The following is an 18,460-nucleotide window of genomic DNA, read 5'->3' as shown; positions in this document are numbered from 1 at the left end:
TTTTTTTATCACAGGACGCAACAGTGACGATTTTTTGAAAACATTACTAATTTTCCCCTTTTTATCAGAAACTCGCCCCTGTAGCTTCTCCTTACTGGTGTGCACACAGTTTGTGGTAGCCATCCTGTAGTCCTTCATCAATGCTCGGTTGGCCTGGATATTTTTGGGTGGACGCTCCACTTTCAACCTAGCAGTGCCGCTGATCTGTTTCCACATTGATATCTGGACAACATCCAAATAATATCTGGACAACAGCAGTCCTGCGGTCAGAAACTGACCAATGATGAATGAGGTACAGGGGCCTGATAAACTGTACTGCAACAGATGGACTACTGTCTGTAACTGTACACCTACATAGTGGAGCTATAAGATAGCTGTTTCTAATAAAGTGGCCAGCGAGTTGAAGCACAAGGTAGGTGTTTCTAATAAAGTGGCCAGTGAGTGGAAGGACAAAGTGAGTGTTTCCAATAAAGTGGCCAGTGACTAGAAGTACAAGGTGGATGTTTCCAATAAAGTGGCCAGTGAGTGGAAGTACAAGGCAGGTGTTTCTAATAAAGTGGCCAATGAGTGGAAGCACAAAATGGGTGTTTCTAATAAAGTGGCCAGTTAGTGGAAGCACAAGGTGGGTGTTTCTAATAAAGTGGCCAGTGAGTGGAAGCACAAGGTGGGTGCTTCCAATAAAGTGGCCAGTGAGTGGAAGCACAAGGTAGGTGTTTCTAATAAAGTGGCCAAAGAATGTATGTGCGTTAGATTTGGAATTAAGGTTTATCTGTTGTCGGAAATCCATTACATAGCCTGAATACAGCTGCCAAAAATGTTGCCTGTGTGTAAAGCAGTCTTTAGTTAAGTTAAACATTCCCAGTTTTTAATTGTCATTTTCATAAAAATACGGTTATTTCAAAACAATAATGCTAAAAAAGGAATGGAAATGGACTTAAATAGGGTTTAGAGCAAAAAATGAACACTACTCTGTTCATTAATGCTGGAATGAAGTTAAAAAAAAGCATGTCATCCAATTATGAGAAAGGAGTGCATCAGTGACAATGTTAGTGCCTTTCTCTAAAGGTAAAATACAACTTCTCCATACAAAAATAATATTTTTACATTTACAGCAATGTCCAAAAACACAAAGATGAAAGAATCCAGCAGTTCAGTTACAATTTTCTTTACATGTTTGCCTCCTGCTTTGCTTCATGACTCATCCGGACTCAGTTTGTCCCAGCAGTACAGCTTTTCTCCAGCAGATGGCGCTGTGGCTCCATCTTTTCTTATTAAACCCCAGCAGACGGAGGCATCCAGTGTCTGTGTCTGGCCCTCCATTTTCTTGAAGGTGGCTTCAGGCTTATGATGAAAGGACTCATCTGCCAACACGGTGCAGTGCTGAAAGCGAAGAAGCCGTCTGGGAGGGTTTGGAAGCGTGAATGTTGGTCTAACAGGCCTGAGCCATGTCTGTAATGAGCAATTCCAGCTTTCCGGAGATCAGCCGGTCGAAGTGCCTCAGAACCACCCCGAAATCCTGAGAGTTCTGCCCCAGACAGACCGGATCCTGGGCGCTCTCTGACTCCCCCTGCTGGATAAGGCAGAAAAAGAGGCTGTGAGTAGCTCCGCCCCCTTGTCATTTTCTCCACCTGTGTCTGTTTACAGGAGCATCCACCTAGCTTATATCTACACTCGCTGGCCACTTTATCAGAAACACCTACTATATACAATACTGTGCAAAAAGATTAGTGACTACCCTTCATTTATTTTAATTTCCAGCCAAAACAGCCGGTTTGTAACAGTCAGGAGATCAGATATAAAATAATCCACTTGCATAAGGAAGAAGAAAGTCAAAGAAAACTAACTGAGTTTCCAAAACTGGAGTTCAAAAACTGATTTAAAGCTACAGAGAAAATGGGGCTCCTAACAACCACCTGGAAGACCTGGTAGACCCCAAAACTGCCCCCCATCAGATAAACGGCACTTAAAGCTTTCATCTCTGAGAGAGAGGAGAAAATCAAGCTGCTTCAGATCTGAAAACATCCACAGGTGTTTCTGTCCATCCTTCCACTGTGAGAAGACGACTCAGCGCTGTGGGTCTGAAAGGATGTGTAGCTGTCAAGAAGAACCTCACTGAGAAAAGGAGACGGACACATCAAACAAAGAAGCTGAACGATGGACTGACCACCCCAGAGTCCAGACCTCAACACCACTGAATGTGTTTGATTACTTCAGAAAATCTAGAGACTTCAGCACACATGAGCGGCACCTCGCCAGCAGCAACTGCAGGGTGAATGGTGGGGAAAGTGAAGGGCAACTGGGAGAAATGCCGTTGCTGCTTCTGCCATCTGTGGCAGTGCCAACCTTGATGTGGTGATATTTGAGGAGACCTGCTGCGCTCAGGAGGAGCCACAGCGGCAAAGACGTAGCCAGGGTGAGGACTGGGGGCGCTCACCACCAAGAGCAAGTGCCCCACGGTGCTTGTGCTGGCCAAGACGCCGCCTGCCCCAGCTATTTGGCTTGGGTTGTGTAGGTCGTCGGGATGGTTGACCTTCATGGGGGGGTTATGTGGCGACTGTCTTTCTCCAGTTTGCAGAAGGAGCTCTAGAGTCTTGACATGCAGAGATTCATGATTTGGTGTTGTCAATGTTCTCGTTCTTTGATTTAGCGCTATGTTTTTTTTTTTTGTTTTTTTTTTGTTTTGGCGTGACCCCCCTCCTACTTTGGTTCTTCATTAATAAAACCAGAAACACTCAAAGAACACTCCGCATGATTGAATTGTTCTTAGCACCGTGAAAAGGTTCTTCAGACTGATGTAAAATGAAGATGGTTCTAGAACTCTTTTGGAAAATGTCCTATATAACACCAATAAGGGTTCCAGTAAAATGATCTGCCAATGGAATAAGACACTTTTACTAGATAAAATTACTTAAAACAAGTAAAAATGTCTAGAAATAGGCTAAATAATCTTATAATATGCCTAAAACAATCTCAGAATGAGAAATATCAGATATACTGACCACATTTAAGATGTTTTCACTTCCTAAGATGCCATTTTTTGCAAAGTAGCTGAATTCAGAGGGACAGTCTGTAAAAATGATATCTTATCAAGTGCAATTATCTTAAAGCGTGTTAAAATACCTAAAATGTCTCATTTTAAGATTGTTCTAAGCTTATCTTAGATTATTTCTAGATGTTTTTACTTGTTTTAGGTAATTTTATTAGATAAAATTATCTCTCTACACTCTGAAGGGTACATCTCAGTACCTTTAGTCAGGGAACATAACTGAACCATAATCCACTGAAATGATATGTTCTAAGCTGTACTGACTCCACGCACCCCGTCTCGTCTCCAGGACTTTATTTTACTGTTCTGTTTTAAAACATTCGGTTATGAAAAGGTACAAATACGAACTTTTCACCTGGAAAAACTTATTTAAGGTTCACAATCAGACCTTAAAACCACTGTTGTACCTTTGAGGGAACATTTACACTGTTTGTACCTTGATGAACGAAAAATGTACCTGAACAGAACCTTTATTTCTAACAGTGTATATTGACAGACAATTTTGCTTATTTCAAGAAATACTGTATCAATGAATACTGTGAGATAATTTTACATAATGAAGTCCCTTAAAACAAGCAGAAATAAGCGAAATAATCCTATAATAAGTTTAGAACAATCACGAAATGAGAAATTTTAGATATTTTAACTACATTTAAGATAATTTCACCTGTATATAGGGACCATTGATTGGGTCATGGAAGATAACCAGCATTCCTGTCAGCAGAAATCTGTAAATGAAGTTGTGCTCAATGAGGCTCTGGCTCAGCAGTGCCGGCCCTTCAGCCTGCAGAGCTGAGAATATGTGAGCGGAATGGCTTCGCATTCCAATTCCAAAGTGCATATTTAGCTCTAAGTGAGAGCAGCGGCATGTATATTTAATCAGGGGAGCTGGGCAGTGCTGTCCCTCGGAGTAAAGCCCTGTTTCCATCCCAGAAATGACTTCTCTATCTCTTTCTTTCCTGGGGAAGGAAGCCAAAGGTCACCCAGGGTCAGCGCCACCAAAGATGACGTGACAGATCAACGTAAATTCCGAGAAGACAGGAAATTTTGTTGGGAAAACCAAAGCCATCAGATTCCCGTCTGCAAACTGCAGGGCAGCACGCATACAGTATACAATTTATTATTGATTTTCATATCGCTGTTATACAGCAGCCTGAACGTCTGATGCAAAACTCTGTATATGATCTGACAGTTACTGCGGTGTCAGCGTTCTGGGGTGTGTGACTATATTGACCGGTATGAGCTCCGGCCGGGTCGGACAAAGAAAATGCCCTTCTGCTGCTTCTACTGTACATTTCTGTATATTACTGTATGAGGGTCATTCTAAAGAAACGTCCACTTTTCTATCTCTCCATAGGAGTCACTGGTGTTACTGATCCTCACTGGTGTTACACATAATAAAGGGAACACCAGAGACATTTTAATGAACAATGCATTTTACAAAATGACTACAGAGCATCAAATCACATGTTGTCAATCATGGAATATCCACTAAAATATGTAATTTAATCCATTATTCTATTTTTTCACAGTTACCTCAGAATAAAGTCGGTCACACCAGTGACTTCAGCTAAAAGCTTCATATGAAATCATGAGCTAAATGAGAAAATCTCTGATAACTGAAAGACTCAGTGGACTCACCATGAGCTTTTCTTCATAGATCCTCAGAAAACAGGTAAAAGGAAGTCGAGTGATGTCATCAGTGTGACTTTTATTTCAAAATAAGAGATTTTTGTTACACAGTAACACCAGTGACACGACTCCTGGGGACAACAACTTTCATTATATATTTTATAATATTTATCTGGCATTTGTTTTCTTTATGTCATTTAAATCATATATTCCACAGTCATGTAGAGATTATTTTAGTTAAAATTGCAGAAAAACATGTTTTTTCTTCAAAATATGGCCTCAGCCTTTACACACGACTGTGGGGACGAGCTCTTCTATGGTGCTTGGAATTCTAGATAATTGATTTAAAAACCAATATTGCTGAATTGAGGCTCAAGAAGGTGTAACTGTTAAAATAACTTGTTGTTTTATTTTAAAATATTAATAAATTTTAACCCTAACAAGGGTAATATATCTATAAACACTAGGGACACAAAAATGGACATTTCTGTAGAATGACCCATATGTCTGATACAATTTCACATGAAATCTTCAGCTGATTAAATTTTTTGGTGCATATTTGTGATGTTGACCATGGTTCAAACGTTTGGAATCACTGTGTTCATTCATACAAAAGATACATAATACATAAAATACAGATTTAGACACATACGAGATACGATTAGTTTAAAATGCAACAACTTTACAACTCTATAGGTTTAATATGAAGCTGTAAATATATAGAAATTTTATCGTCCAGCATCAAGAATGCCTCATAGTGGTGATTCAAACTTGAGCCAGATAATTTGACAAGAAATTAATGCAAATAGATTTTGCATCTTTGACTTTTGTATCAATGCATCTTGATGTATGTGATGTAGAAGACTTATATGTTTCTTTTATTTATTTATTTTTTTTAAAGACACAATTACAAAATATTTTGTCGGACATGTACTGTAACATGCAATTTCATTCCATGAGATGATGACATATTAGGTTCAAAGATCGTGTATCACTTTTAATAGATCTGGCATTTTAGGGTTAATCATTAATTTTTTGCTGTTCTTGAAAAAAGTCTTTAAATATTGAATGAAAGATCTTGAACTATCTTCTGGTTTTTAGCTCATAGTATTTCACTCTACATTGTATAAATATTACTTAAAAAATAACAACTATTATTAATACAACAAGTGATTCCAAATTTTTGAAAGGTAGTATAAATCTCTGACCTCACAAATTCACTTTGATTACAATTCCTGAAAAGACTCGCATCATGAAATCCAAGATTTGGTTCAATTTGATTATTTCGCTACAATTTAGATTTATTGTTATAACTATACTAAGTACACAAATGTGACTGAAGGACTAAAAGCCTAAATAGCCAAAAAAAATAAGCTGATACTTTATTGAACATTATTATAAGCGATTATGTCAATAAGTGTAGTTTAATCACCACCTTCAGATGCATTTATACCCCAGACTGTCAGAAGAGGGGTTCAGCACAGGTACACAAACAATGTAAATGTGCGAAAACAGTGTTTACCTTACGAAACTATTATTCTTTTTTGTAAACATACGCTCATTCCAAACGTCTAAATGCCTGAAGCACGTTCCAAAGACACTGAGAGCATGTTTACACTGTGTTACATCACCTTTCCTTTTCACAGCATTTACTCATTGCTTGTGGACTGAATACACAAACTGATCCAGTTTTAAGAGCAGAATTTTCGCCGTTCTTCAGTTGTATCAGCTGTGTAACTGTACGGCCTTTATTGTCGTATTTTGCACTTTATAATCCACCACATGTTGGAGACGGGCAGGCCAGTCTAGCACCCGCACTCTGATTACGCAGCCATGCTGTTGCAACACATGCAGAATGTTGTAATAAGAACAAATGTCCCTGAAAAAGACTCCATCTAGAACAGGGTTTCTCTATCACTGGGCTTTGGACTACACATAGGCTGCAAAGCACCTTTTGGTGGTCCTCAGGTCAATACTGAGCGGTGGGTGGTGGTTTAGACTTTACAATAAAAAAGAAATATTAAATGTTTTCAAAACATAAACAAGATTAATACAAGCCCTGCTACAGTGGTGAAGGCACTCTAAGAAACAAAATACACTTCCCCCAATATTTGTTTTTCTGTGTGCCTTTATGCTTTATACAGAAAAAATAAGCATTGAGAAGAACTGGTCTAGAACTGTTCTCGAAGGCAGCATATGTTGCTTCAAAATGTGTAGATATCTTACAGCATTAATGGTGCTTTCAAAGAAGTGCAGGTTACCCACTAATACCCCCTCATACCATGACAGATGCTGGATTTTGGAATGGTTCTTTTCCTCCTTAGCACAGAGAACACAAGAGCCATTATTTCCATAAACAACAAATCTAAATGGTTGACTCAACAGACCGCAGTACACATTTCCACTGAGCATCAGTTCATTTCAGATGAGCTTGAGCCCAGAGAAGTCGGCGGCATTTCTTATATGACTTCCACTGTGCATAATACAGTCTCATCCTGCATTTGTGGATGCAGTGACGGACGATGTTTATTGTCAGTGATTTGTCAAAGTATTCCCGAGCCCATGTGGTGATACCCATCACAGAATCATGCTGAGTTTTAATGGAGAGCCGGCTGAGGGGTCAAAGCTCACGGGCATTCAGTTGTGGTTTTGCCCTTTACCACTGATGTTTCTCTGGATTCCCTGAATCTTTTGATGATGTTCGGCACTGTAGAGGGTGAAATAGCTGAAATCCTTGTAATCAATAGTTGAAGGAACATTGTTCTTAAATAGTTGGACTTTTTGCTGATGCATTTTTTGCCTCATGAAGGACTCAGAGTTTCCTGGATGCTCTTTTTATACCCAAACATTTTTGCATCACCTGTTTTCGACAACTTTTGGTTCATTTTACAGTGTAACTAGCTGTTTTTTTGGAACATCTTGCAGGAATCAGCTTACAATGAGCTTATCTCAACATACAAAAATATATATGTCATACAAAAATACAATAAAGTTGATAAGATAACACATTGCATATCTTGTCTTTATACTGTTTTAGCTTAAAAAGAGTTCAAAGTGGATTTACAAATTGCGTCTTTCTGTATTTAATTGCATTTCAAGTACTGTCCTAACTTTGAAATTGAGGTTGTGAAAGCTTACTACCCGGATAAATAGCTTAATATACACTGATCAGGCATAACATTATGACCACCTCCTTGTTTCTACACTCATTGTCCATTTTATCAGCTCCACTTACTATATAGGTGCACTTTGTAGTTCTACAGTTACAGACTGTAGTCCATCTGTTTCTCTGCATACTTTGTTAGCCCCCTTTTACCCTGTTCTTCAGTGGTCAAGACCCCCATGGACCCTCACAGAGCAGGTACTATTTGGGTGGTGGGTCGTTCTCAGCACTGCAGTGACACTGACGTGGTGGTGGTGTGTTAGTGTGTGTTGTGCTGGTCTGAGTGGATCAGACACAGCAGTGCTGCTGGAGTTTTTAAACACCTCAGTGTCACTGCTGGACTGAGAATAGTCCACCAACCAAAAATATCCAGACAACAGCGTCCTGTGGGCAGCGTCCTGTGACCACTGACGAAGGACTAGAGGATGACCAACACAAACTGTGCAGCAGCAGATGAGCTATCGTCTCTGACTTTACATCTACAAGGTGGACTGACAAGGTAGGAGTGTCTACTAGAGTGGACAGTGAGTGGACACAGTGTTTAAAAACCCCAGCAGCACTGCCGTGTCTGATCCACTCGGACCAGCACAACACACACAAACACACCACCACCACGTCAGTGTTACTGCAGTGCTGAGAATGATCCACCACCCAAATAGTACCTGCTCTGTGAGGGTCCATGGGGGTCCTGACCACTGAAGAACAGGGTTAAAAGGGGCTAACAAACTATGCAGAGAGGACAGTGTGTCATACAGTGTAAGTAGTATGAAGGCAGTGTCGTTTGCTTTACCTCGCTGTGGAGTTGTGTCAGCACATGCAGGTAGTTACTGATGCTGCGCTCCAAACGCTCCAGCAGGTTTAGCCCACAGCTCGGCTGGCTCTGAGCCTGCGCTCGCCGGACATCCTGCACCAGAGAACCCAGAGACAGCAGGACTTCAGCCTGACGCTGCCGGACCTGGAACACATACAGGCTGCGTGAGCGGAGTACAGGTACAGTACGGTGGGTGAGTGGGAATAAAGGGGTTTTAAAGCGTTATATTTCAAATGTACATAATGAGCAGAAATGTTGTTGATCAGTCAAGACATGTTTGGGGTCTGAAGTTTGCTTCTTTTGTTTTACACTGTAAAAAATCATTTAAATTTTAAGTTAAATTTAGGTTAAATTAACCTTAAGTTACCCATATGGAAAACTATGTATTTATCAAATATATTTTTGTAAGGTATGAAAATGGTCAAATAATGTATTTGTTAAATATATATTTTTAAATGAATTTTAAATGTATTTTCCAAATGTATTATCAAATATATTTTTGCAGTGTAGGAAAATGGCTAAAATGTATTTGTTAAATATATTTTTTTAAATGCATTTATTTATATTTGAATCTTTTTTTTTCAATTTTTTTTCAATTTTTTCAATTGTATGTAGTTTTAATAAACTTTACATATATAACTAAATATACATGAACTGATTGAGTGATACTGACTTCTGTGATCTGCACTGTACTTTACATTAACCGTGTACGTCATTTTGCTCTTTACTGCTTTGCACTGCTGCAATAGAAGAATTTCCCTCTGGGATTATTAAAGTGGTCTATCTATATGGTTCTATATAGAACCAAAAAGGGTTCTTCTACGGTTACAAACTTGACGTCATCCCAATAGAAAAATTCCTTTTGGTGTATAGAACTATTTCAAAAAGCTCCCTTATAGAACCGTATACAACACATTCTCCATCAATCTGAAGAACTATACACGACTTCACCATGCAGAGAACCCCTTAAGCAGGCAAATGGTTCTTTGAGTGTTCACGGTTTGATATAGAACTATAGTCTTTTACTAAAGAACCCTTGAAGAACCACTGGCAACACTTTCTATGAATGTCACCTTTGTAAGCATCTATAAACACAATTATAACATGTTATAATGTATTCATAAGGCATTATAAACATGGTTATAAATATTTATAAAAAAGAATTACACTGAATAACACTTTATAGTCATGTTTATTATACATTATGAATTGTTAATATAATGCATTATAAATAGTGTTAATAACATGTTATAATGTCAGTGCCAAAGAAGTCAGTCCCAGCTTGGAGAGCGTAAAGTAAAGACAAATACCAAGCTAACGGTGGTGTACATTACCTTTCCCACATTGGGTAAAACACTGATGGCAGCTCTAGTTTAAACTCTGACATTTGAAGCCTGTAATGTGCTTTATTGTGTATGTTTTAGTGTTTCAGTAAATCCTTCAGTAAATACTTCAACTTGAAGCCTCACTCTGAACACTGGAGGAGGCTTTAGTACAGTACGCTTCACTTTACTTAGAGCGGACAAATACGACTTATGAGCTCTTATAATTTGCTATGATCAGTACTTATAATGTATTATGTTAACAATTCATAATGCATAATAAACATGGCTATAACGTATAGTGCATTTTTATAAATATTTATAGTTATGTCTATAATGTCTTATGAATGCATTATAACATGTTATGAATGTGTTTATAGATGCTTACAAAGGTGACATTCATAGAAAGTGTTACCGAACCACATTTGGTTAAATAATAAATGTACATCTAAAAATGTTTCCTAAAAAAAATTAAATATTCAGAAATTCTAAGCATCTCAGGAAATTATTCCATAATCTTGGACTCTGCAGGCGGAGCCACCAGCCGTGGATCCAGACCTCAGTCAGAGAAGCTGTAATGAGTGTTTGAGGAAGTAGGAAATCCTGCATTTATAAACCGAAAGACTCTGAAAGTGGTTAGAATATGTGCAGTGGAATTCTGGACACACTGTACTCTCTGTGTGCTCTTATTTGGAAGACCAGCCAGGAGAGCTTTACAGTAATTTAACCACGAGGTCACAAACGCATGAATCAGCTTCTCAGCATTGCACTGAGTCAGAGAGTCAGAGAGATCCTGAGTCTCGAAACGTTTTGTGGTCCCAGAGAATACAGTATAAAATATTACACCAACTGGCCACTTCATTAAGTCCACCTCCTTGTTGCCACGCTCATTGTCCATTTTATCAGCTCCACTGACCATATAGTTTCACTCATATAGTTTCAGACTGTAGTCCATCTGTTTCTCTGCATGCTTTGTCACCCTGTTCTTCAGTGGTCAGGACCCCCTCGGGACCCCCACAGCGCAGGTATTATTCGGGTGGTGGGTTATTCTCAGCAGTGACACTAGCGTGGTGGTGGTGTGTTAGTGTGTGTTGCGCTGGTGCAAGTGGATCAGACACAGCAGTGCTGCTGGAGTTTTTAAACACCTCAGTATCGCTGCTGGACTGAGAACCAACAGCGTCCTGTGACCACTGATGAAGGACTAGAGGATGACCAACACAAACTGTGCAGCAGCAGATGAGCTATCGTCTCTGACTTTACATCTACAAGGTGGACTGACAAGGTAGGAGTGTCTAATAGAGTGGACAGTGAGTGGACACAGTGTTTAAAAACTCCAGCAGCTCTGCTGCGTCTGATCCCCTCGCACCAGTGCAACACACACTAACACACCACCACCACGTCAGTGTTACTGCAGTGCTGAGAATGATCCACCACCCAAATAGTACCTGCTTTGTGAGGGTCCATGGGGGTCCTGACCACTGAAGAACAGGGTGACAGAGTATGCAGAGTGAAACTACACAGTCAGAGGAGCTGAGAACAATTATAAGCTTCCATCATTTATTAGCTACATTATCCTCATAGAGCCAGTGCTAAAACTAAATGAGCAGACTTCAGACATCACACACATCTTGGTTGATTGACAACATTTGGGGTAAGCAGGGTTGGAACTGTGCACTGAACTATCGCTTTAATGACTCACAGACTTCTTTGCCCAGGTGGCTTTATGAACTCTGATGCAGGGCAGTCGGATTGGAGAAGGGAGGGAGGCCGCAGCTCCGCAGTCCACCTGTCAGAGAGGACAATAAAACACCCAGAACAGATAACGAGGTGGTCAGAACGTGAAGAGTCAGACCAGGTAGATAAGACTGTCGGAGAGATGAACCGGATGGCTTAGAGCGACAGTGACAGGCGAGCGAGTTCGCAGAGAAGAAGAGAAGCTTTAAACGTGAGGAAAACGCGGAGTGACGCGTGAGGGAGGCAGAGCCGAGTAGAACGAGGGACCACTTTGTACTGTAACTCAGTCATGTTTCTTTAGGGAGAGAATCTGCTGAGACCGGGGTTTATTTTCAGAGGTGCCTGTTAAACAGAACCAGGAAAAGCACTGAGAATATAACTATAAATAAACATGCAAAACCTAAACAACACAAACGCAAATATACAATAACAAACGAACAAGACGGCTCCCAATTTTGTTTTTATGATTTATTATTATTAAATTTGAATAAGGGTCATTCTACAGAAACGTCCACTTTTCTATCTCTCCATAGGAGTCACTGGTGTCACTGATCCTCACTGGTGTTACACATAATAAAGGAACACCAGAGACATTTTAATCAAAAATGCATTTTACAAAATGGCTGCTACAGAGCATCAAACCACATGTTGTCAATCATGGAATATCCACTAAAATATGGAAGTTAATCCATTTGTATTCTATATTTTCACAATTACTCAAGAATAAAGTCGGTCACACCAGTGACTTCAGCTAAAAGCTTCATATGAAATCATGAGCTGAATGAGAAAATCTCTGATAACTGAAAGACTCAGTGGACTCACCATGTGCTTTTCTGCATAGATCCTCAGAAAACAGGTAAAAGGAAGTCGAGTGATGTCATCAGTGTGACTTTTATTTCAAAATAAGAGATTTTTTGTTATGCAGTAACACCAGTGACGCGACTCCTGGGGACAACAACTTTCATTATATATTTTATAATATTTATTTGGCATTTGTTTTTTTTTACCTCAAAATCTGGCCTCAGCCTTTACACATGACTGTGGGGACGAGCTCTGGACGTTTCCGTAGAATGACCCATAATTATTTTTTCTATGAGATGAAAACACTGCATACGCCCTTTCTGGGCATCTTTCACTTTCCCTGCACACTCTTGTTTGTTTGTTTTGGTTGCTAGTTTTCTTTTCTCTCATGTAAACAAAAATTAACACGCTTATATAGATGTAAATATGTCATTTTGTTATTTTTAAGGCTTTTTAAAAGGAGGTCCACTTCATTAATGCTGAACATGAAGTAGTCAGATCATGAAGTAAGTCAGTATTTATTAATATTTCTCTACTACATTGATTTTTGGGTATTTTCTTATATATTACATCAACTGATATCCTTAAATGTCTGTGAACAAAATTCAAGAAAATATTTCCGTTTAATTCCTGCAACCATGCAAAATATTTTAGTTATGATTTTTTAAAAGTCCTCATCATTCATCAGGAGTTTAACAGCTTATATAATAGCTTAGCTTAGCTTTAGCTTATAGAATGACAAAAGTGAGTTTTAACAGGTTGTTAATATGACTAATAGCTGTTAATATAACTAATAATAATATTTGAGAATACTGTACACTCTTTAGGAATACGTTTTCTGTTTTTGCATAGTATTTGTGCATTTATTTTAAATTTATCAAAGTTTCACAACTAAAAGTTGATTTTCTTGACGCTATTTTTCAGAAAATTTATCATTCCTGTTTTTTTTCTAAATAAGGACAGTTTTATCTTATTATCATATCAAAAACAAGAGATATGTTATGACTTAATTTAGCAAAAACAATACTGAAAACTGACGGAAAGTCAGTTTTTTAAAAGTGTTTAATATATTAGCTAATATTTCAGCTAATATCTGAAATAAGTAAATAAGTTCAGGTGAAATTCCAGTTCATATTTTTGGTTCAATCATTCTGTAAACAACTAAACTGAATAACTGAGATGTGATTTAGAATCTAGAGGGACAAACTTAATTAATTAATTTAAAAGGTAGCAAAAAAGTTTTGGAAAACACCACACGCTGCAAAATATTGGAATACATGGCATGATTACAGGAACTTTTGTTAAGATTTTATTGTAAGATTTTGTTTGTGTAAGTTTTACATTAGGTTTTTGTTTGAAAGCTTTAGGTTTGGAATAACTCATGTAATAAAGTCTTAAATAATGTGGTAAAACACAGAGGACAGATTCTCTCCAGTGGTCAGTAACGGTCTGCATGTTTCTGTTACAGTCAGTGAACTGATTAAAAGAAATGACAAAACCTTTTAAACTGACAGACAGATTAACCTGCTGCTAATTAAGAACTCACCATGTCCTCTTCCAGCTCCTTGACCTTGTTCATGACCCTCCTGGCCTCACTGTCACACACAAAGTCCAGCGGTTTGGATTGAACCTGAGGCAGTTCAGAGACGACCATACTCAGCAGCACAAGCAGCACCTCTACAAGAACACAGACCAAACAATGAAGGATAAACATCAGAACTTCATTTAGGACTCAGTAATACTCAATAACACTCAATAACACTCAATAGTACTTAATAACACTCAGTAATACTCAACAATACTCAACAATACTCAATAACACTCAGTAATACTCAATAACACTCAATAACACTCAAGAATACTCAACAATACTCAATAACACTCAGTAATACTCAATAACACTCAATAACACTCAAGAATACTCAACAATACTCAATAACACTCAGTAATACTCAATAACACTCAATAATACTCAACAATACTCAATAACACTCAGTAATACTCAATAACACTCAATAACACTCAATAATACTCAATAACACTCAATAATACTCAATAACACTCAACACTCAATAATACTCAACAATACTTAATAACACTCAGTAATACTCCATAATACTCAACAATACTCAATAACACTCAATAACACTCAATAATACTTAATAACACTCAGTAATACTCCATAATACTCATTAATACTCAACAACACTCAATAACACTTAGTAACACTCAATAACACTCAATAATACTCAATAACACTCAATAACACTCAATAATACTCAATAACAATAATACTCAATAATACTCAATAATAATCAGTAACACTCAATAATACTCGATAACACTCAATAATACTCAATAACACTCAATAATACTCAATAACACTCAATAACACTCAATAACACTCAATAACAATAATACTCAATACTACTCAATAATACTCAATACTACTCAATAACACTCAATAACACTCAAAAAATACTCAATAACACTCAATAACACTCAATAATACTCAACAATACTCAATAATAATCAATAACACTCAATAACAATAATACTCAATACTACTCAATAATACTCAATACTACTCAATAACACTCAATAACACTCAATAATACTCAACAATACTCAATAATAATCAATAACACTCAATAACAATAATACTCAATACTACTCAATAATACTCAATAACACTCAGTAACACTCAATAATACTCAACAATACTCAATAATAATCAATAACACTCAATAACACTCAACAACACTCAATAATACTCAACAATACTCAATAACACTTAGTAACACTCAATAACACTCAATAACACTCAAGAATACTCAACAATACTCAATAACACTCAGTAATACTCAATAACACTCAATAATACTCAACAATACTCAATAACACTCAGTAATACTCAATAACACTCAATAACACTCAATAATACTCAATAATACTCAATAACACTCAACACTCAATAATACTCAACAATACTTAATAACACTCAGTAATACTCCATAATACTCAACAATACTCAATAACACTCAATAACACTCAATAATACTTAATAACACTCAGTAATACTCCATAATACTCATTAATACTCAACAAAACTCAATAACACTTAGTAACACTCAATAACACTCAATAATACTCAATAACACTCAATAACACTCAATAATACTCAATAACAATAATACTCAATAATACTCAATAATAATCAGTAATACTCAATAATACTCGATAACACTCAATAATACTCAATAATACTCAATAACACTCAATAATACTCAATAACACTCAATAACACTCAATAATACTCAACAATACTCAGTAATACTCAATAATACTCAATAACACTCAATAACACTCAATAATACTCAATAATACTCAATACGACTCAATAACACTCAATAACACTCAATAATACTCAATAACACTCAATAACACTCAATAATACTCAACAATACTCAATAATAATCAATAACACTCAATAACACTCAACAACACTCAATAATACTCAACAATACTCAATAACACTTAGTAACACTCAATAACACTCAATAACACTCAATAATACTCAATAACACTCAATAACACTCAATAATACTCAATAACACTCAATAACACTCAATAATACTCAATAACACTCAATAACACTCAATAATACTCAACAATACTCAATAATAATCAATAACACTCAATAACACTCAACAACACTCAATAATACTCAATAACACTCAATAATACTCAACAATACTCAATAATACTCAATAACACTCAATAATACTCAACAATACTCAATAACACTTAGTAACACTCAATAACACTCAATAATACTCAATAACACTCAATAATACTCAACAATAACACTCAATAACACTCAATAATACTCAATAACACTCAATAATACTCAATAATACTCAATAACACTTAGTAACACTCAATAACACTCAATAACACTCAATAATACTCAATAACAATAATACTCAATACTACTCAATAATAATCAATAACACTCAATAATACTCAATAATACTCAACAATACTCAATAACACAGAGACACGCAGCGACACTGAGAGCAGCGCTGAGCTGTGGACGTCAAAGCCACATAAATCAAATATTAAACAAGGAAACTAAAAGATTTTATCCTTCAGTTTACTTAACTTTTGCCAGTGACTGTGCTGACGTAATATACTCTATTATACATCTTTGTTCAAATGTTTATAAACACAATAAATATATTCAGTGTAGCACTTTTTCAGTGCATTAAAGCTGCCACAGTAAACACTGTCTCTAAACAATACATGTGTTTTAGTGTAAATAGTTAATAAAGGATCTGACCAAGTCAAAATCCAGCTCTGTAGAAATGATCGACTCTGTTACCAAACAGACTCAGTAAATCTACTCACTGCTCAGATCCATGCCCTGTTAGCCCAGCACTCCAACATTACGTTCCGTTCCACTCCATTTTAAAGAGAAAGTGAGGAATAACCCGGTTAAACGTGCTCCTGTCCACCATTTGACCTGTCCAGCACATCGCCCCCGCACTCTCTCAGACGTTTTTTATCTGTCTTTCCTGTCACTCACTCCCCCGAGTTAAAGGAGAACACAGAGAGAGGCCTGTTTCCTAAACCCTGATAACACAAAACAAAACTAGAGGGACACGTAGTGAGGCAGATTAAAGGGAAACTCCACCAATGTTCCAAAACTGCATGATTAAGTGGTTAAGATGTGAAGAGAGTCATTCAGAGTGGTTTGGTGTGGTTCTAGAGAAACTTACCGAGTCAGAACTGTTCACAGTGGTGGTGATAGGAACCAGATGTCCACCTCTAAAAGCTCCCTCACAGAAAGTTACTACATGAAATGGTTATGAATTCACTGCCTGATCACTGAGACACTGTTTTATGATAATCTTGAGCAGATTTTGGCCTTAAAATCCATTCATGGTGGAGCGATACATGCAGGGTGTTGTGAGGCAAATTAGTCCCCAAAGAAAACTTATTATTCCAGATTTTCCACTATTTTCCATCATCAATTTTCCATATAAACTCAGAAGACTCGTGTAGGTTCACTGGTGGTTTTGGATAGTAAATAAAATGTCTATATTTGTGTTGTGGTCATGGCGACCCCTGGTTCCCATCACCACCACTGTAAAGACATCTGAACCATTTCACACCAAACCACTCTGAATGACTCTGTTTATAGCTCACACACTGAGTTATGCAGAAATAAAAAAAAAAAAAATCAGTGGACTTCCCCTTTAAGAGAATTATATAAATTAAAACTTGTCCTTTAATCATATAACAAAAGCCCAAATGAAGTCAGACTTTTCTTTTTGTTTTTCTGATCATTATGGAACCACGAAGTGTAACATAAATACTCTATAGAGGTTTAAGCTCAGTGTTGGTCAGCAGGTAGAGCTAACAGACTGTGCTGCAGTGTCCAGCATGGTCTTTGCCCTCAGTGAGGACACTTAAACATTTGTTTTCTCTAAATACACAGAAATACTGACCAGATGAAAGAGATTAAACACACAACGAAGTAGAACAGACAACAAAAGTGTTTACTACACCTGATTAAAGAGAACTGCTGAAACACAGCTGTGGAAGCTGTACTGTTTATACGCACACACATCTGTAATACTTAAACAACTCTAAGAAGTCACAGTTAATACCAGTGGTGACATACGCTTACTGTAATTTAATATTATATTATATATTATATAGCTCACTGAGATGAGCAGATAAATTGTGTGTCTAAACATTGAATCCACACCACATTTATGTTTATAAGTAGAATAGGAGATATTTTATTATGATCTGAAATTGATAAAAAAAAAGATTGTCCCATCATGTTTTAGAGAAAGTAAAACTTACATTTTGGCATTTATTGTCATTATTTGACTTTGATAAAAACAAAAAAGTGGGAAAAAACAGAATGTAAATTAAAT

General features: G+C 37.1%; 1 protein-coding gene across 2 annotated transcripts; it reads right to left on the bottom strand.

Annotated features, from left to right (window-relative positions):
- Nucleotides 1-666: 666 nt before the first annotated feature.
- thpo (thrombopoietin) lies at nucleotides 667-17,135 on the bottom strand. 2 transcript variants are annotated; one of them, XM_036556796.1, is made up of 5 exons: nucleotides 16,920-17,135; nucleotides 14,056-14,186; nucleotides 11,674-11,760; nucleotides 8,632-8,796; nucleotides 667-1,567 (listed from the first exon to the last, which is right to left on the bottom strand). In XM_036556796.1, the coding sequence occupies exons 1-5, from the start codon at nucleotides 16,930-16,932 to the stop codon at nucleotides 1,430-1,432; spliced, it is 534 nt and encodes a 177-aa protein (XP_036412689.1). In that variant the 5' UTR covers nucleotides 16,933-17,135; the 3' UTR covers nucleotides 667-1,429. The 2 variants fall into 2 exon arrangements, with proteins under 2 accessions (XP_036412689.1, XP_036412688.1); XM_036556795.1 differs by having other exon boundaries at nucleotides 667-1,570; nucleotides 16,920-17,134.
- Nucleotides 17,136-18,460: the final 1,325 nt, after the last annotated feature.

The sequence above is a fragment of the Colossoma macropomum genome, unplaced genomic scaffold (genome assembly GCF_904425465.1).
Source record: "Colossoma macropomum unplaced genomic scaffold, Colossoma_macropomum, whole genome shotgun sequence".
Taxonomy (NCBI): Eukaryota; Metazoa; Chordata; class Actinopteri; order Characiformes; family Serrasalmidae; genus Colossoma; species Colossoma macropomum.
The sequence above is the reverse complement of the archived record's forward strand: the minus strand, read 5'-3'. Positions and strand labels throughout refer to the sequence as shown.

What these genes read in the sequence shown, in the direction of transcription:
- thpo (XM_036556795.1), bottom strand. An exon ending in CCACCTGGGCAAAGAAGTCT is followed by an intron (nt 8,797 to 11,673) that starts GTGAGTCATTAA and finishes TATGTGTTCCAG; the next exon opens with GTCCGGCAGCGTCAGGCTGA. An exon ending in TGACACAACTCCACAGCGAG is followed by an intron (nt 1,571 to 8,631) that starts GTAAAGCAAACG and finishes TGCCTTATCCAG; the next exon opens with CAGGGGGAGTCAGAGAGCGC.